The sequence below is a fragment of the Littorina saxatilis genome, linkage group LG12, assembly GCF_037325665.1.
Source record: "Littorina saxatilis isolate snail1 linkage group LG12, US_GU_Lsax_2.0, whole genome shotgun sequence".
NCBI classification, from domain to species: Eukaryota; Metazoa; Mollusca; class Gastropoda; order Littorinimorpha; family Littorinidae; genus Littorina; species Littorina saxatilis.
This window is the reverse complement of record NC_090256.1, coordinates 82,265,638-82,286,030: the sequence shown is the minus strand read 5'-3', so window position 1 is coordinate 82,286,030 and position 20,393 is coordinate 82,265,638. Positions and strand designations below refer to the sequence as shown.

The 20,393-nt window shown below is 40.7% G+C and overlaps 2 protein-coding genes across 2 annotated transcripts in view; one reads left to right on the top strand and one right to left on the bottom strand.

Moving 5' to 3' along the window:
• Window positions 1–4,563: 4,563 nt before the first annotated feature.
• Window positions 4,564–13,966, bottom strand: LOC138982942 (uncharacterized). Its single transcript, XM_070356338.1, has 7 exons — window positions 13,906–13,966; window positions 12,327–12,385; window positions 11,222–11,354; window positions 8,530–8,611; window positions 7,857–8,030; window positions 6,353–6,404; window positions 4,564–5,984 (listed from the first exon to the last, which is right to left on the bottom strand). The coding sequence occupies exons 1-7, from the start codon at window positions 13,912–13,914 to the stop codon at window positions 5,831–5,833; spliced, it is 663 nt and encodes a 220-aa protein (XP_070212439.1). The 5' UTR covers window positions 13,915–13,966; the 3' UTR covers window positions 4,564–5,830.
• A 12-nt stretch (window positions 13,967–13,978) lies between these two features.
• LOC138982938 (DNA-directed RNA polymerase I subunit RPA2-like) overlaps window positions 13,979–20,393 on the top strand; it is a 34,178-nt gene continuing 27,763 nt past the window's right edge. Inside the window, exons 1-7 of the mRNA XM_070356333.1 lie at window positions 13,979–14,080; window positions 14,420–14,497; window positions 16,324–16,383; window positions 17,939–18,013; window positions 18,508–18,627; window positions 19,472–19,537; window positions 20,011–20,085. Coding sequence (XP_070212434.1) covers window positions 14,006–14,080; window positions 14,420–14,497; window positions 16,324–16,383; window positions 17,939–18,013; window positions 18,508–18,627; window positions 19,472–19,537; window positions 20,011–20,085 — 549 coding nt within the window. The 5' untranslated portion in view covers window positions 13,979–14,005. The remainder of the gene's footprint in view (window positions 14,081–14,419; window positions 14,498–16,323; window positions 16,384–17,938; window positions 18,014–18,507; window positions 18,628–19,471; window positions 19,538–20,010; window positions 20,086–20,393) is intronic.

The following is a 20,393-nucleotide window of genomic DNA, read 5'->3' as shown; positions in this document are numbered from 1 at the left end:
AAGGCTACATTTCCTTCAAATCGGGATTTTGCAATAGATCCAGCTACCAATGCAAATGCGGCAGGGTTGTCACGTCAATATTTTCAACTCAAATTGTGTGTTGTTTGTGTACTACATACTTATGTCTGGTCCTGCATTGCAAGAATCGCATACAATAGTTTGTAGAAAATCCTACCGCTGTTGTTGTAAAACGTTGACCCAGGACCCCCACTTTTATTCTTCGTATATGTGTATTTGTGTGTGTCTGTGTGTGCGTTTCTACTGGGTTTTTCTGTACAGTAAACTTTGATATAATTATGTAAAATGTTTAGGATTCATGAAAGGATAAAAAATACTGACAATGCAATAGTGTTGAATCTGTTCAGCTACATAGCTTTAAAGCTGTAATTGTGTGACACAATTTTGATAACCTATCACTGACTATCCCCCTCCTGCTATCCCACTGCCTCTCTATCTTCCCCCTCAGTACCCCCTCAGGCCCGTCTATCTCTAAAATAAATAAAGTTCAAAGTTCAAAGTTCTCTTCCATCCGTCTACCCTATCCCCCTGAACATCTATCTTCCCCCTATCTTCACCCCTCTTCATATGCTGTCCTCCCTCTTCCTATCCTTCCCCTCCATCCTACCCCCTATTCTATGCCCCTCCTCCTATCCCTCTCGTGCCTCTAAACTGCAATTCACTTGTGTGACAGGGCGACCAGTCACCAATTATGGAGTAAAGTTTGTGTCATTGTCCAATCTAGTGTTTGTAGTTCATGTTGCCGATCGCTTTATGTTTTGTGTAATGTCATTATCTGTTCTAAGTTAAATTTTGAGATGCACATGTCCAGTCACCGGTAGATCCTAAGCCGTCTGTGTCCATGTTCTGACCAGTCTTTGATATTCAACTTAAGCCCTCTCCTAGGAAGAGACGGGTAGCCGCTGGCCTGCAGGTGGTCGTTATGTAATGTGCCGCCAGCTTGACTGGGTATGTTGGGGGATTCTATGACGGCTTACTAGCGCCAAAACTAAAAATTAGTAATTAACCCGTGAAAGTTACTAATTTTCACGAGAAAATTTACAATTTTCACACGTTAATTACTCATTTTCAAGTGTTAATGTCTACTGTAATTCAATCAAGTTTGCGTTTTAATGAAACAGATCCTGTGATTGGTCAGAATGCCCCAACTCATTAAAAATTACCGGTCATCAATTGTCGATAACCGCTCGCTACAAAATCCATTAACAACCTACTGGCGAGGCGCATTGATACAGCCTCAACTAGTCTCGGTTAGCTTTGAGGGTCATTTTACAAGTAGAAAATATGAAGGCCAACGAAATACCGAGACCATAAGGTATGCGAAGTGATGACGTCGAATACGTGACGTAAGTTGATGCATGAATTCTTCCTGACTACGTCAGTCAATTCCAAAGATCGCTTTTGGTTTTATTCAACGTTTGTGCTTTATTTACAAAAAAACGCATATAGAGTAAACAACAACAAGCATAATGCTTATAGTGGTGTTTACAGTTTTCTAGAAAAATACATATAAATGGCGGCTATATGTCAGTATTTTTCTAGAAAACTGTAAACACCACTATAAGCATTATGCTTGTTGTTGTTCACTCTAGATCGCTTTTGTGATGTTTTAGAGTTTGGTGTCCAGAAACCCGTCAAAAAAGAAGGGAAAATGTGTGTGAAAGAAAACAAAACAGGAGCAGAGTGATACGATAGGAATACAGAGACATATTTCTTGGGACTTGACCCTTGCAGGAGGTGGACTGAAAGTAGTGTGTGAACAGAACAGAACCAATTCTGTCTCTTTACAACCGCATGAAAGCAGGAAAGAGATCGTCGTCAGATTGAATTACAATAACATTAACATGCTTCCATTTGAAACTTCTCGGTCTTCATCGGGGATTGACGCCCTCCCAAAGTCTAATTGCAGCTCCGTCGGGCTTCAATTAGCTTTGGTCGGGCGTCAATCCACGATGACGACCTCGAAGTTTCAAATGGAAGCAGTGTGTAAATGTTTTTATCCTACATACGTGAGAGAGACACTCGTGAGATAATAATCGTTCAAATAACACGTGTGTATATCATGTAAATGACTGATGTCATGTCAAGCAAGTCTGGCAGGGACCTGTTTTTTCCACTGCTTATGATGCCAAAGTCACCGAGACAAACGTCATTATAGAAAAAAAATTGCCCTCGCTAATTACCCTCGATGAATTTTTAGAACTAACACGTCACGCCACACTTTCAGAGTGACATTTCTTTGCTTTGACGTAATATATTGCACGAGGCTTTAGAAGAGATCGAGGTTCCAAAACAAGCGTTTTCAATTTAGCAGGACATTTTCAGTAAAATACACGTAAGTACAGTTTGTAGGATAAACAGAATACTACATGGCTTGCCGAGGCTGTTTCGTACCAGATTTACACTCGTTGCGTTTTCACTGAAATGGTGAACAGCTCGCTTTCGCTCGCAGTTCAATATTAAACAAGAAGGGCAAAGCCCATACGACTCACATGCTTGACCTTGACCTTTACATGACCTTGACCTTCAGGGTCAAGGTCAAATAACTAAACCTAGCAATGACATCATACACTAAGAACTGCTTTACACATTTTCCCTACCAAAATACATGTGACCTTGACCCAAGGTCAAGGTCATCCAAGGTCATGCAACACAAAGCTGTTAATTCAAGACATAGGAAGTACAATGGTGCTTATTGGCTCTTTCTACCATGAGATATGGTCACTTTTAGTGGTTCACTACCTTATTTTGGTCACATTTCATAAGGGTCAAAGTGACCTTGACCTTGATCATATGTGACCAAATGTGTCTCATGATGAAAGCATAACATGTGCCCCACATAATTTTTAAGTTTGAAACAGTTATCTTCCATAGTTCAGGGTCAAGGTCACTTCAAAATATGTACAAAATCCAACTTTAAAGGACCCTTGCGACCTTGACCTTGAAGCAAGGTCAACCAAACTGGTGTCCAAAGATAGGGCTTACATTGCCCTGTATAGCATACATAGCTAAGGTTGCCATTCTCGATAACTTCAGAAAAAAATGCGAAAATGTGAAAAATGGTCGTTTTTAAGACAACAATTACGGCCCCTGTGACCTTGAACTTGAAGTGAGGTCAAGTTGCCGCACATGTTTTTTGAGATCTTGTAACCATACACCATCAGGCCACATCAGGTGTTGATAGACTTAATAGTGTCCAAGAAATATCCAACGTTAAAGTTTTCCGGACGGACGGACGGACGCCGGGACGGACGGACGGACGGACGGACGGACGACTCGGGTGAGTACATAGACTCACTTTTGCTTCGCATGTGAGTCAAAAAACAAACTCGTGTAAATCTGGTACGACACAGCAAGCCATGTAGTATTCTCTATACCAACATCAGTTGTAAACACATGTGTTTTTTTAGGAGGTGCCCATCTGGGTTTGAAATAATTGCCCCAACGAGAGAGAAAGAAAGAGAGAGAGAGAGAGAGAGAGAGAGAGAGAGAGAGAGAGAGAGAGAGAGAGAATGCGTGCGTCAATGTGCGTGTGTGTTTGTGTGCGTGTTTGTGTCAGTGTGCGTGTGTCTTTACACCCCCGGTATAGGGGTGTGTATAGGTTTCACTCGATGTGTTTGTTTGTTTGTTTGGGTGTGTGTTTGTGTTCGCATATAGATCTCAAGAATGAACGGACCGATCGTCACCAAACTTGGTGAACAGGTTCTATACATTCCTGAGACGGTCCTTACAAAAATTGGGACCAGTCAAACACACGGTTAGGGAGTTATTGGATTAAGATTCTACAAGGACTTATAGCGGGACATATTAATGGTCAAAGGGAAATAACCTTCTCAGTTGGTGGCAGTGAGAATGGTTATTTCCCTTTGACCAACGGGGGTGTTTTTCCTACCTCGGAGGAATTTCTTGTTTCGTTTGTGTGCGTGTGTGTGTACGCGCGCGCGCATGTGTTTGTGTGTGTGTGTGCTGAATGTTGCGCACGTGCGTGTGTGTGTGTTTCCATTCCGCCTTTCTTCTTCCCTCTCTCTGCATCTGTCTGTGTTTGTCGGTCTGTCTGTCAGTCTCTCTGTTTTTCTCTTCCCCCCTCTCTCTCTCCTTTCAAGCATACACGTTATAATCCAAGCATTTTGTTCATCAAAAAGGTACTGCTGTTAATCTCAAACGTGAAAAAATACAGGAACAGATAACAAATAAACAAAGAAGATCACTTCTCACCACTGAAAACAAAAAGAATTGCAAGAAACTTCCAATAGTGTGCTAGCGTGCCTTTGTGTCTGCCTGTCTGTGTGTCAAGGTATGTGCGATTATATGTACGAACTGTGCATTATTATGTTACAGTCAATAAGTGAAATCAGTCATTACGCGTTTCAGTCATTACGCGTAATGACTGTTTCATACAGGCAATTACATTTCTTTTGATTAAAGGTAAATAGAAGCAAACGACTGAGAGAGAGAGAGAGAGAGAGAGAGAGAGAGAGAGAGAGAGAGAGAGAGAGAGAGAGAGAGCGACTGAGTGAGAGAGAGAGTGAGCGACTGAGTGACAAAGAGAGAGAGCGAGAGAGCGACTGAGAGAGAGAGAGAGAGAGAGAGAGAGAGAGAGAGAGAGAGAGAGAGAGAGAGAGAGCGACTGAGTGAACTTGAAGAAATAGAGATAGAGAGTGAGATAGAGACTGACCTTGACAACAGATAGTATTGTCTGCGCGATTTCCTGCTGCTTTGTTCTTTTACAGAGAGTAATTCGCCGATTATCTCTTGGTACTCTTCCTGGGATAGAAGATTCCTGGCCTTTTGAAGCCTTTTGGCGTTTTAGATCTTCTAGAAATGTCTTTTCCAACGCATTCAGTTGTTGCTGCTTTGTCGACTGCTTTCAAAAGTATTACTGTCACACACAAAGTGGCGTGTTCGACTCCCTTGAGCAGAGAACGTCGTGAACTGTCCTCAAGTTTATTTGACGTGATGTTAGTGAAGTACAACCAAGGCCAAGAACGTTGTGAAAAAATGTCACTATATGGGCAAGAATCTACTCACAAGTACACTGTACTCAAGGTTGTTTGACGTGATGTTAGTGATTTACAATACAAGGTTAATCGTCATAAGAAATAATAAAATAAACGCACTGACAGTACTATAACCATTTTGACATCTTTTCATTTTGTAAATAAAGGAAATGAAAATCCCATGGTATAAATCTACAGAGATTAGCTTTAGCCAAACAGATATATTGAATACATGTACAAAGAAATGTTAGTCATTACGCTTATTGGCTGATTTCCCCTATTGACCGTCACCTCTGACGATCCAGTCATTACACGTAATGACTAGAGATTTTCGTCATTACACGTTACGTAATGCCTGTATGAAACAGTCATTACACGTAATGACTGAAAATTTCAGTCATTACGCGTAATGACTGATTTCACTTATTGACTGTAACACATGTGTGTGGATCTGTTGCTCCTGTTATCAAGCCATGCGGCCGTATCCAACCGTGCTTAAAGTGTAATAACTTATTAGTTAATAATAAAGTTAATAAACTTAAATAGTTCATAAAGAATTGTAAAAAAGAATAAAGACTAACTTATACCCAGTAATAATATCCACACCTTATTCCTCATTTGTTATTCTATCAACGAGAACACAATCAGCTGCCTCGGCAGTTTGTCTGGTCGTCTACGATTGCAAGAAAATCCAACCAACAAACATCTTTAAAATTTCTTTGACTTAGTAGTAGTCCTTTTCATTAGTCGACATTTTCAGGCCTTCTTTTCGAGAGCAGCCAAACAAATCGACTCCCTGGCAGGACCGGCACCATCTATTGGTCGGGTTCGTGTAGGTTTCGACCAATCATGAAGAGCCTTTGCTGCAGCAGGTCTTTCTGATGGCGCAGCCTGTTCTCCAATGCGATGGCCTCTTCTAGCATTTTACCCACGTTGTCCAGACAGATGGATTCGTAATCTTCGCTTTCTCTGTGCAAAAAAAAAAATGAGACAGTGGTTGAAAACAAGATTCGATCTCCTTTCAGCTATCTAAAAACATTTCGTCGGGGATTTATATTAGTAAATGTTGTATCCCGACGTTCTTAGTGATCCCGTCGCGATATAACCTTGAATGGTTGAAAACGACGTTAAACACCAAATAAAGAAAGAAAGAAAGTTCTTAGTGATGATGCAACAATGTTATTCAGTCAGTCACACATACGCACAAATACAGACGTATACATCTAAAGTTCAATCTCTGTGTTTCTGTCTGTCTCCCTGTCTGTATCTTTGTCTCTCCTTCTCTCTCTCACACACACACATAATTATACACACACGGGAGATCCAGTGAGACTGACCTGAAGCTTTGTGCCATCTGAATAATGACCATCTTCGTTGATTGAGCAAGATCTGCAATGAGGAACACGTGTTTTTTGTTTGTTATTACATTTAGTCAAGTTTTGACTAAATGTTTTAACGTAGAGGGGGGAATCGAGACGAGGGTCGTGGTGTATGTGCGTGTGTGTGTCTGTGTGTGTGTGTAGAGCGATTCAGACTAAACTACTGGACCGATCTTTATGAAATTTTACATGAGAGTTCCTGGGAATGATATCCCCAGACGTTTTTTTCATTTTTTTGATAATGTCTTTGGTGACGTCATATCCGGCTTTTCTTGAAAGTTGAGGCGGCACTGTCACGCTCTCATTTTTCAACCAAATTGGTTGAAATTTTGGTCAAGTAATCTTCGACGAAGCCCAGACTTCGGTATTGCATTTCAGCTTGGTGGCTTAAAAATTAATTGATTACTTTGGTCATTAAAAATTTGAAAATTGTAATTTTTTTTATATAAAACGATCCAAATTTACGTTCATCTTATTCTCCATCATTTTCTGATTCCAAAAACATATAAATATGTTATATTTGGATTAAAAACAAGCTCTGAAAATTAAAAATATAAAAATTATTATCAAAATTAAATTTTCCAAATCAATTTAAAAACACTTTCATCTTATTCCTTGTCGGTTCCTGATTCCAAAAACATATAGATATGATATGTTTGGATTAAAAACACGCTCAGAAAGTTAAAACGAAGAGAGGTACAGGAAAGCGTGCTATCCTTCTCAGCGCAACTACTACCCCGCTCTTCTTGTCAATTTCACTGCCTTTGCCATGAGCGGTGGACTGACGATGCTACGAGTATACGGTCTTGCTGAAAAATTGCATTGCGTTCAGTTTCATTCTGTGAGTTCGACAGCTACTTGACTAAATGTTGTATTTTCGCCTTACGCGACTTGTTTTTGTTTTTGCGGTAAACATCTTATTACAGACCAAAACGCCTTTGAAATCCGGGTGTTTTTTTCGGACTCGTAAGAGGTGTGTGGTATGTTTGTTTGTGTGTGTGTGTGTGGGGGGGGGGGTGTATGACTTTGACAAGAGTTTTCCGCATGTTACATGACAACAGATAATAAGAGTCTATCTGCTCACACATCAGAACCACCACAGTGATGATGGCGAATGTTTCATGAAAGTAGAAGCACTGTCACTTGTATGTGGATCCGAACCTACTTTAACAGGCTACGCTTGCTGTAATGATTATGTTGTGATACATTTGCATGCACTGAGGAATGTGTGCGGCTATGTCGAACAACCCACCTCCACACAGTCACAGGTCATAATTTCGCTAATTAGTCTAGCTAGTTTTGTGCCACACACTTACTTCTGAAGACGGCCAGGGCCTTCAGTGACGTCATAGGATGAAGGAGTGTGCATGTGTCTGCGCGCATGTTTTGGACAAGTTTTCAACATACTGCATAAGAACCTGTCTGCATGAATGTCAGGGGCGATCTATCTCGAACAACTCACCTTCGAACAATTCATCTGCCGTGTCGCATAATGAAGCTTTGCTCGAGTCTCGTTCTACGCAGTTGGCCGTGACGTCATCATGCTTTGGCTTTTGTTGCTGCTGCATGAATTCTTCCTCAGGATTCTCACTTTCTCCCGCTCGGTCACCACAATTCATCTCCTCTTGCTGTTCGTCTGGGGGAAAAGGGCATTAAATTAATTGTGTGTGGATTTTTTCTCAAGAATTAGTAAACAAACGACATATCGCGTAATCAGTTATTAAATGCCGCACAGTCCTTTCTATATAAACGATTCGGCTCACCATCTCAGATATGGCCAGGCTTTTACATGAGATAAATACATAACTCCACCGACATGGACACGGGTTACACAACATACAGCCTGGCTGAGTCAGAATTTTCTACAAACCTCAGTGTGGACAATGCCGTCAAAGTTCAAAGAAAAACTTCAAGTTTTGAGTCTTTCGGATTCCGAGTTTGAATGTGATGACTAACATCCACCGGCGGAGACCGGCCAATGCGTGCGCGTGTATGCGTGCGCGTGTATGCGTGCGTATGAGTGTGCGCCCGCCGTGCGTCCCCAGTGCCGTGCGTGTGTGTGTGTGTGTGTGTCGTGTGTGTGCTCGTGCGTGTGTATGTGTGTGTATGTAATAATGATTAAAAACATTACAGACCGTTGTCTGAGTGGCCAGGAAGGCCGTACTGGTTGGAGCTCTTTGGTATGTCCGGAGTGGCCGGCGTCACAAATCCATCTTTCTGAAGAAGAGATGTAGGGGAAGGGCTCCTAATATGTACCACTTTTTGTTTTATGCTCATAACTAGCTTGTTTTCTTGCGGCGAAGAAGTTCCATTTTTGTGTTTGGTTGTCCTTCTCTCTTAGGTTAACCGTTATGTCTAATTAGAGTGAATTAGCTTTGATAGAAATTCAGCAAAAATTAAATACAGACAAAATCACAAATGGTCCATATTAGGAGCCTGTGCGTCCAATATGGACCAGTGAAGAGGCCTTCACGAATCGCTGTAAAAAGCTCTCTATACTTCAAAATAACATGATACAAGTCAGACTAATTAAAATATGCTTTAGATTTATCTGTTTCGGGTTGATGAGAGAATTTTTTTTAGCACACCAGGAAACTATAGAAGCTTATCCAAAACTGAGTGAAAATAGGTAAATGATCAACTACTACGAAAAGATTTTTTGTTTTTTGTTTAGAAATCTCGAGTGCTAGTTATAGGTTATTTTCAGCAAGCTTTTTAATGAATTAATGAAAATAGCCTTTAGCTTTTATTTTCTTCGATTTGTTGAAGGTGGTCCATATTAGGGGACACACACATACTTTGATATTTTGCTGTTATTATTTGTTTGCAGTAGAAACTCGGTGTCAACTCTGCTCAAATGTAACAAATACGGTCTTAATGGAATTGTTTTGAGCGCTCTAGCGCCGTTAGTTTGTCAAAACAGGAGGTGGTCCATATTAGGAGCCGGTCCATATTAGGAGCCCTTCCCCTACAATTTAAAATTTGATTATTATTATTTGATACTATGATAAGCAATCAAGGGTGTGTTTTTTTTGTCTCTGTGTGTGGGCGTTTTTTGTTTTTGATCTACTGCTGGTAATAATGAAACACATTGTGTTTACGATTGAGTAAGAATCTGTAACGAAAATGAAAATAGTAGATCTAAGCAAGTTTGAGAGAAATACACCCCTCATTTTTCCCCTGTTGGATAGAAAAGGAAGAACCCCAAAAGTTATGAAAAAATATGAGTGGATTGTGCCAGCCTTGTTTATGCTCAATATCCAGTTAAAGGCACAGTGCAGCTCACAGCCTACGTTTTGCGTTTTTGTTGCAGCTGAGTGCATTTACAGTTCAAAAATCCTCCTATGGTAGTAAACAAACCCAAAACAAGAGGCGAAGCCTTCAAGGCTCACGTAAGAAATCGACAAACAGTAACACAAACTCAATCACTCCGTCACACAAACACACACACACACACACACACACACACACACACACACACACACACACACAGTAAGCATAGGTGACACTGTGCAAGAAAGCGAGACACTAGATCTAGATCTGTCTGTCTGCATGTAGCCTACTTACAGGGACACGACTGCCAACTAGTCTCGGCCCGCTCAAAATAACAATGACCAAGACTTTCAGTAATTCCTTCGCGTGACGTCTAACCCTCTTACGTCATAATGTGACGTCAATGTAATGTGACGTCTTCAAATGTTAAAGTTTCTACCACAGACATACACACGCACGCACAAACGCACGCACGCACGCACGCACGCACGCACGCACGCACAGACAGACAAAGTTACGATCGCATAGGCTACACTTACGTGAGCCAACTACCCAACGACGACATCTGTGAAGCTCGACAGTTTCTTGTTCACGCGAGTGCATAAATTAACCTAGTTATTACGTGGTGTTTGGTCGGAGTTCGATTCAACTGAGTGATTCCGGCCTCCATTTTGTTTTATACAAACTCATGATGACGTCTGACATAGTTTGCTAGTGACTGTCTTTTTGTGCATGATGTGGTGATCTACCTGATCTAAATTTAGATCCAAAAATAGGTCAAGACCAGCCGTGTCCGAGTACGAAATTAATTCGTAAAAAAATCGCAGTTCTTGACTCTTTGGGTGCAAGTCAATGAAACTTGGTAGTTCTTCTAACGGATAGCTGCCTGAGGTATGACTAAAAGCCCCAGGGGCTCCGTGCACCTGGATTTGACAAGTTCAGTACCTTTAACTCGACAAATCAAAATTATACAACTGACTAACTGAGCACGTTTAAAAAAAATACAGGACAAATATGTTATAGATTGACAATGTGAAGGAAGGTTCGAGTAGCGTTGAGGGAGATGGCAGGAAGGAACATGTGTACGATTTGCATATGAATGCATCCTTCAATTCACAATTAAAGGCACACTCCTTCCCGTGTAAACAGTTCGACTCACCATCTCAGATCTGGCAAGGCTTTTACACTGGGATAAAACCATTCCGGTCTCTACTTGGCCACATTCCGAAAATCAGCACCCTGATTGTTTGCTGTGGTGAGCTGGGTTTTGTTATGAAATATATTCTTAAAAAGCCACTAGCAGCTTCTACAAAAATAATTCATCAAAAAATTTCCACTGTGCACAAAAAGCACTCAGGCTGTTCATTTTTGGTATTTGGCCAAGTGGAAGGATGGTCGTATCCCCCTATAAAAGCCTTGCCAGATCTGAGATCATGGTGAATCGAACTGTTTACACGGCGGGAAGGAGTGTGCCTTTCAGAAATGCACCGTTTTATAGTGTTTTTAATCATCGAACGCAGAAGAAGAAGAAGAATAGTGTTTTTAATATCTTACATCCATTTTGCGTTTTCTGCTCTGTGTTTTGCGATCTCTTTCAGAGTTGAGCAGCTCGTCAGACGGGGACTGACTTCTTCCAAACAAGTCCACGCTCTGCTGCGTCAGGCATTCGTCTTGCTCCGTGTCACCACTGAACAGCGAAAAATAAAAGGTGTACGCACACGCACACATATCCCTCACTGGTAGTTGATTATCTAACAAGAGGCGAAGCCTTCAAGGCTCACGTAAGAAATCGACAAACAGTAACACAAACTCAATCACTCCGTCACACATACACACACACACACACACACACACACACACACACACACACACACACACAGTAAGCATAGGTGAAACTGTGCAAGAAAGCGAGACACTAGATCTGCCAACTAGTCTCGGCCCGCTCACAATAACAATGACCGAGACTTTCAGTAATTCCTTCGCGTGACGTCTAACCCTCTTACGTCATAATGTGACGTCTTCAAATGTTAAAGTTTCTATCACACACGTCAAACACTTTTGACCGAGACGTAATCGTCTTATGCGAGCTTTATCCATAGACTCGGAAATGTTAAAGTTTCTATCACACACACACACACACACACGCACGCACAGACAGACAAAAGTTAGCATCGCATAGGCTACACTTACGTGAGCCAAAAACGTGAATGGTCAAACAAATTGCAAAAAAACAAAACAAAAACCACTGTACTCGATCGATCGTTGTACATTGCTCAGGGTCACCAGGATTTGGCAAAGAAAGGTTCGGGGGGTTGTCATGGAAACTGACATGAAAATCGACTCTCCCCCTATTTAGGTCCTTCAAAGGCCACGCCGGAGTACATAATGTCTGTGTGAATCATGAACCAGATATTCGTTTTAGTCCAAGCAACAAATCACCATCGCTATCATCACCATATATCCTCATCGTCGTCGTCGTCATCGTCGTCGTCATCACTCCGTCAATCATCATCATCATCATCATCATCATCATCATCATCATCATCATCACGAGGAGGAGGAGGTGGGAAGAGGAAGTTGACACAAAGAACAATGTTAAATACATTTCACGGACTGCCAAATAAAGGATCAAATTGAGTAATGTGAAAACACTACTTACAATTTCAAATCAAAGGTGCAGTGTTCGAAGTCATTGGAGAATGAGTTTGGAGAGGCAACCTAAATTCAATATATATACATGTAAATAAACAGCAATGATAGTCTTGCACACAAAAAAGTTGTTTAAAGGCTGACATAGTCATATTTAATTAGTTTAATTACTTCCAGGGCTTTTCCCATCGTTGCGGGGATGTATAAATTAAGCTTCCTGCAAAGTTTTAGGTTTGAAGTCCTTATACCAATTACGAGAAATAATTAATTCTTTATTGCATTGTTTAACAACAGTTCTCCAGGACTTGGGCTATTTTTAGACCGTTGACGTCACTTCGTGACGTTTCGTACAAAGATGGCGTTTGAGACTGTTCTGTTTACATTCGACACTATCAACACCACTTTGCAATACTGAAATAATTTTTTCTGTGTTCGAAAGCTACAGCCAATCGTTATTATATCCCCTTAGGTACAGTTTTATAACATTATTGGCACATGTAAACAATATGAATTAATTAATGAACGCTACGAATATGGCAGCCTTTAAAGGCTCACGCATTCATTTCTTCCCGCCGCGAAAAACTTGGCCTTTTACCGCATCTCATGGCTAGTCAGGCCTTTAATCATACTGTCGTTAGGGATTTCGTCAGAACATCCCTTCACTTGGACACAGACCAAAAATCGACATCCTGTCTGCTTCGTGTTCACAGTGAGATTTTTTATGAACTCATTTTATTAAGCAGCAGGTGTTCGGTTATTTAAACAACTTGAAACTTCATTAAAAAAAACATCCGGCCTCTGCGCAAAGACAACCAAGTTCGTGTTTTTTGGGATGTGTCCCAGTGAAGGGATGGTCTTATCCCATGTAAAAGCCTGGCCATATCTGAGCTTGTGAGTTGAATTGTTTCCACAAGTATGGTGGGTTTGATCATGGAAGCAAAGAGGGTAGAAGCAGAGAAATTCTCAGCTTCTACCCTCTTTGATGGAAGCGCTGCCACTGTCAGTACGTCACACCTGTCACGATTTCATCTTTCGCCTGTGTACATATGATATATCAGTTTTCCCCTCGACATTATACTCAAGACTGAAATGTTGTTTCCTGGTAAAATTAAGAAGTGAAATTATTTATGGACGAAAAGCATGTCAGTTTCTTGCATGTGAAGAAAATTGGTGGTAAAATGTAATAGATTTCACCCCCAAAATCGAATTCTTCGAAAACGTGTACTGAGTGGTTACGTCCCTTGAGTAAGAAGGAAAACATTTTAGGATGGACAAATTTGGCCCCATGAATGTAAGGTACACAAGGTCGCTCATCAGTACTGTCGAAGGTTGTTGTTTTTTTGTTCAGTGTAGAGTGTATACTTGATCAACGAGGCCGAGAAGCGAAATATCAACACGGCGAAAGATAAAAACGTCACACCGGCCGGGCCGCGAAAACTGACAGTGACTGACGGCCGGGGCAACCTGTTAAACGACATACCACCGACTTCAATAATCACAAACAAAATAATGTTCAAAGATATAACTATCTGCGGTTTTCTTTCCAAATATTCCTCATTGTTCTCATTCATTTTAAAAGTTACACTTACAGATGTCATGATTCATCGGGAAAGCAGACGATTCTTTGCATCACAAAAAGCTCCTTCCGATCACAAGAGCTGATATAGAGTAGTTTCCCTTCCAAAGCACATGGCGGAGCGACTCGCAAACATGGCAAAAGAATACAGCATGAAAGGCGGTGTACCCAGGGAACAGCAATGGGCGGTATGTTTAAAACTCTTTTAGGATTGACTTCAAGTATTTTACGTGAAATTAAATTGTATTGTGACCTCTGTGACTGCGATGAGAACTAGACGAATCCTCCTTTTTTCACACTTCGTCTCTGTTCAACGAACACAAACACCACACAACTGTCACCACAAACGTTACTCCCATAAGTTTGTAGTAATTAGATAGAGTACTTGGAACGACAAAAACAAAATAATAGAAAAAGAAAATAAAGATGTGTGTTTTGCCTGAAACACCATTTCGCTTTTCAAAGTGTTATTATTATTAATATTACCTTGTTCAAAACTTTGTTATGTTCATGACTGTCATTTTCAGGCTTTACAAGAACTGACAAAACCTCACATTGATTCTTTCAACTACCTGCTCCACGAGGGACTCAACAAAATTGTACAGGTATACTTGTTATAGAATGTATGTTGCATTGTCTGAATGGTGTTTAATGGGATTTTTTCTGGTGTTTTAAGCCTTAAAATTAAATCCATCCTTAATTGAGACGAAACTCAACTTCACAAAGTTCACGATGTCTTTAGACAGAAAACCCGCAGCTACGGCGAAGACGCTGAAGTACTTCATCCCCCTACTTTGAAGTTTTGACATGCGAAGCTTTGCCATAGCTGTGACAAAGTTGCAACTTTACTGCTGTTTTTGTCAGTAGAGTGCCGTTTATTCAAGATGGATCCAGGAGAAATCAGAATCGATACTGAAGTAAAGGATGTGTTTGTCAACTTTGGTTGACCCCTAAGGCCTAAAAAAAAAATAGGTGTGGTTACGGTAACCCGACCTACCCTATTTTTAGGGGCCGATCCTATAACTTTTTATTACATTTGTCAAAAAAAAACAAAAAAACGAGTGCAAAAAACGCAATGAAAGCGAAAGCGCCCGTGTCGCACACTTATTTCCCTGTCAAGTAGGTTTAATTTGTACACATTAGAAAAAAAAGTTATAAAAAAAAAAGTGATTGCCTACCTACCTACCCTATTTTTTTTGGCTATGTTACCGTAACCACACCTTTTTTTTTTTTTGGCCTAAGTACATCAGGAGGGGTCTAAGTCGACCTAAAGTGGTTGCATTACCTGTAGGTACACTTCCTTTAGGCGTCTTCCCTGTGTACAGTCAATGCACCCTGGTGCATTTCATGTAGCGTTTTGCCAATCTCGCTGAAAGTCACATGATGCCATGGGACATTGGTAGAATTTGATATTTTTCTATCCGTGTTTTCCTAATATTGCAAAGAGATTCGATCCAGTGCAGCAATTTTTATTGAAGAAATACAAAAATCCATTGAGTCCTCCTCGAAAATGCATTTTGGATGCCAGTGAAGGAAATCAATGCTGAGGGGAATCACGCGCTTGGCGCAAGATTGAGCGGTATCGTACCCAGGTGCATTCCCTGTATACAGAAAAAATGCCTACAGGAAATGAACCTTCATGTAGTTCATAGTGAGATAGCCTGCATTTTACTGTGTGTGTGTGTGTGTATACTTCAGTTAGTGTGTCCCTGTCTACTCTAAGTTAGTGAGCATTCGTGCCCATGTGCAGTTTGACCTATTCATTTCTCACTGTCTGAATTCCCAATGCAGGTGTTTTTCATGTGTTTGTCACAGGAGCCGATTACGACTGGATGTGATATTTAGAGGTGTTGCATCCTATAGGTCTCATGCTGTGTTCCAATAAGTCATCTTGAACAAAGCAAGTGTTTGTCTACCCCCCGCGGGTTAGGGGGGAGAATTTACCCGATGCTCCCCAGCATGTCGTAAGAGGCGACTAACGGATTCTGTTTCTCCTTTTACCATTGTTAAGTGTTTCTTGTATAGAATATAGTCAATGTTTGTAAAGATTTTAGTCAAGCAGTATGTAAGAAATGTTAAGTCCTTTGTACTGGAAACTTGCATTCTCCCAGTAAGGTCATATATTGTACTACGTTGCAAGCCCCTGGAGCAATTTTTTGATTAGTGCTTTTGTGAACAAGAAACAATTAACAAGTGGCTCTATCCCATCCCCCCCTTTTCCCCGTCGCGATATAACCTTGAACGGTTGAAAACAACGTTAAACACCAAATAAAGAAAGAAAGAAAGTGTTTGTCTGCTCTCAAAAGTCCATCCACTCGGATGAAAAAATAATGTTTCAGGGTTTATTTAATGAAATCTATATTTAAATTATATAGCTTTTTCCAGTTGTGCAAACTTGACATCAGCTCATTGTTTCATATTTTATTTTCAGCACATGTTGCCAGTTCAATTTGAAATCTCAGGAGGGAAGAGGTATTCCATTTTTATTCAGGTAAGACAACACGATATTGCTTTTGTCATTGAAATGTCAATGTGTGTGCGTTTCCCGTACACAGTCGCATTTCATTCAAATTACAGCCTTTGAAATATTAGGTACACACACACAAACTCTTTCTCTCTCTTTCCCCCTCTCTCTCTCTCTCTCTCTCTCTCTCTCTCTCTCTCTCTCTCTCTCTCTCTCTCTCTCTCTCTCTCTCTCTCTCTCTCTCTCTCTCTCTCTCTCTCTCTCTCTCAGCTTGTTGCGTCAGTGCAATCTACTCTATAATTCTTAACTCATGTCAAATTAACTTACATTTTTCATTCAAGCAATGTATTGTATGTAAATTGATGATATGTTCTTACTTTCATTTTATTATAATCATGTAGCACAGCAGTAGTTTTCTTTACAGCAGTCCCTCTCATGAACGGACACCCTTGGGCCATAGCAAATCTGTCCGTACATTGCAGGTGTCCGGTCACGGGAGGGGTGACCACATGCGGTACCTCCTCCCCCATACACACACAGAGACACACAAACAACAGGATTGAGTCTATGCTAATCACTTCTTGTGGCTGCTAAACAATAAACTCCTAATAGTTCTTTAAACGTTCTGTAAAAATGATTTTTATGAAAAGTGTTGAAAAGAAGAGATAAAATAAATCCTCAAGGCAGTGAACACACTCACCATGCACTGACATGTATACGAAAGCAGCCACACAAACACAGCACAGAGGAGCGTGTGCAGATGCCTTGCAAGAATAAGCTTGAAAACCAGTTTGAATAAATAGCAGCAGATAGAGCTGCATGTCATAATCATGTAATTTATTTTCTTCTTGTCTGGCTTTATTGACTGCATGCCGATCATGTGGCATGGCAGTGACTTTTCACTCTTCAGTCGGAAATACACTGTACATAACACAGCTCCCACTACCAAGAGCCGGACTGCTCTGTTATCGATTTTGTTGTGGTGAAAATTTGACGATGGTCTGTCCGTACATTGGAGGTATGACCTGCTGTTGGGACCGAAAATGAGTGTCCGCGTCCACGTTTTGCAGGTGTCCGTTTAAGGGGGGGCAAATATAGAAGGAAAACACTCCGTGCCGAGCAAATGTGTCCGTACATGTCAGGTGTCCGCTCACGCCGGGGGCCGTACATTGCAGGGACTGCTGTACTTGCTTATTCTTTAGCAATTTTAGACTAGTCCCTCTTTAGGGCGAGGGCCAGATGTAAAAAAGCAGATCTATTACCCTCGTTAAATAAAGAATTGTTCTTGTTCTTGTTCTTGTTCTGTCTCTCTCTCTCTCTCTCTCTCTCTCTCTCTCTCTCTCTCTCTCTCTCTCTCTCTCTCTCTCTCTCTCTCTCTCTCTCTCTCTCTCTCTCTCTCTATCACTCACACAGGCACACAATGCATACACAGTAGTTTTGTTTGGAAATGTCATCAATCAACAGATTTAATTGCTTTAACAGTTGTATATATATATGCATTTGTGAACCTGTGTTTGTATGAATCTTTTATGGTAAGAATACGCCTTGTTTTATGTTTTACATTTACTTCTCTCTGTTTTAGGATATGACAATTTTGTCTCCCCGACTGCCAGAGTCAAACAAAGTTGCCATCACAAACAAGGTTTATCCTGCAGAGGTAAGGATGCGGCATTTTGCAATCATTCAGGTTGTGATCCCTCAGCTGAAGTTTCAATGTGTCACAATGGGTTCAATATGATGTCACAATGGGTTCAATATGATGTCACAATGGGTTCAATATGATGTCACAATGGGTTCAATATGATGTCACAATGGGTTCAATATGATGTGCATGCGCATGCACGCACACGCAGACAATGGTGCATCCAAGCAAATACCAACACAAGTTTTCACTGTAGAGTGCATAAGAGTAGATTGTAGAAATACATTTATGACAGAGAAAAAGAATAAAAAGGTGAATTAACTTGAGAAGAAAAACCAATATTTTAAACACTGTTGTATTTATGTGATTTCGCAGAGCAGAAAGTCTTATTTCTCAGTTACAGTATGTTCCTGAAGAAGAGCTCCATAAAATCTATTATGTTATTTTCTACTTGTGACAGGTAAGCTTCAGATCTCTTTTTGTCAGTTAATAGTCAGTGTTGATTGCAGTGCCGTGAACGATGCACAACATACAAGGGGGATGTCATGATACGTGTGGCGTGGAAATCAGATGGAAAACTGGAGGGATTTGTGGAGAAAAATGCTGGACAAATCCCCATCATGGTCAAGGTAAGTGCTGGAGAAAACAGAACTTTATACAATCTTTTGTTTTTAGCATTGGAAAATCTTCAAATCGTTGTCTTTATGTATCAGAAAATAAGGTGCACACCAAAACGATGTGTAGAATCTGAAAAAGTTCAAAACGTGGAGAGAGAAAACTGTTGATTTTTGCAGGCGGGCGTGTTTTGCTGGTGTTTTTGGCTCACGTAAGTGTAGCCTATGCGATCGTAACTTTGTGTGTGTGTGCGTGTGTGCGTGCGTGTGTATGTCTGTGGTAGAAACTTTAACATTTCGTCATTTGAAGACGTCACATTATGACGTAAGAGGGTTAGACGTCACGCGAAGGAATTACTGAAAGTCTCGGTCATTGTTATTTTGAGCGGGCCGAGACTAGTTGGCAGTCGTGTCCCTGTAAGTAGGCTACATGCAGACAGACAGATCTAGATCTAGTGTCTCGCTTTCTTGCACAGTGTCACCTATGCTTACTGTGTGTGTGTGTGTGTGTATGTGTGACGGAGTGATTGAGTTTGTGTTACTGTTTGTCGATTTCTTACGTGAGCCTTGAAGCCTCTTGTTTTAATTTAAATATACATGTAACTGCAAAGTGGGTTGTGCGAATTATGCCAGGTTTTCTGGAACAAGGTCATGCATAAGAAGCTTCATCATAGTATTGGATTTAAATTTGTTTGAAAATTTCAGTTTGTGTACATGTATTTCATCATATACAAATGTTTTATGTGTGTGTGTGTTTGGTCTCAGGAACTTGAAGTAAGAGTTGGCTGGTAGTGTTTTGTGTGAGAACATAGTCTTTGAAATCTGTGTATTATGGAGACTTTTTTCTATTGGTTGACAGTCAGATGCATGTCACCTTGCCAAGCTGTCACCCAAAGACCTCATCAGGCATGGAGAGGAAGCAGAGGTAAGAAAACAGAACTTGTGTGTTTGTCTGTGTGCCTGCATATGTGTTTGTCTGTCTGTATGTATGTCTGTCTGTGCGAGTCGCCATACATGTGATAATGTATCGATCTACAAATGCATGTAAGTTTTCTTCTTTTCATTAATCAAGTTTTCCATCACTAACCATGTACTCTTCACCAGTACTGCCCTGGTATAGTTACAAGTTATATTTTGCGCAATACATGTACTAGTGTCTGTAGTAAATATTGATGTTTTTTGCCAAGAGGACAATGAACAAGTGAGTATGGTGGGGGTATAAATGTCTAAAATCTGGTTTTACAATAAACGGCCTCTTCACATAGATCTACACTCAAACACACCCATTTCTTATGACGGGTAGTATACATTGTAAATAGTATTTCGTCTTTTGGAGTGACCTATGCACTGATTGTATCCTTCATCTTGTTGACCAGTAGTATTGATGGTGGTGTGCAGGAGATGGGGGGATACTTCATCGTCAACGGTCAGGAGAAAGTCGTCAGGATGCTCATCTTGCCACGCAGAAACTATGTGAGAGTTTGCTTGTTAATATTAGGATACAGTTGAACCCTCCTTTATGAGACCTCCAAGTGTAATGGAGACAGTTGCCTCCTATTGTTAAGCACAGTTTGCCGAGAAGAATAATGTTGATGGTGTGTGTCTATCTGTCTGTGCACGTGTGTGTGTGTGTGTGTGTTTTGAGAGACAAGGAGCGATTTACTGAATATTCTTTATTTGAATGATTAAGGACTCTGCAAGTAAAATGAAAGCAGTTGCCCACGATTGTGAAGCACGGAGAATAGTATTGATGGTGTGAGTGTGTGTGTTTTGTCATTTTC

Excerpts from the sequence above, each read along its gene's own strand:
- LOC138982942 (XM_070356338.1), bottom strand. Across the intron at positions 8,031-8,529 it reads TCCTGGCCACTCAGACAACG|ACGAACAGCAAGAGGAGATG; the intron begins GTCTGTAATGTT and ends CTTTTCCCCCAG. Across the intron at positions 5,985-6,352 it reads CAGATGGCACAAAGCTTCAG|AGAAAGCGAAGATTACGAAT; the intron begins GTCAGTCTCACT and ends TTTTTTGCACAG.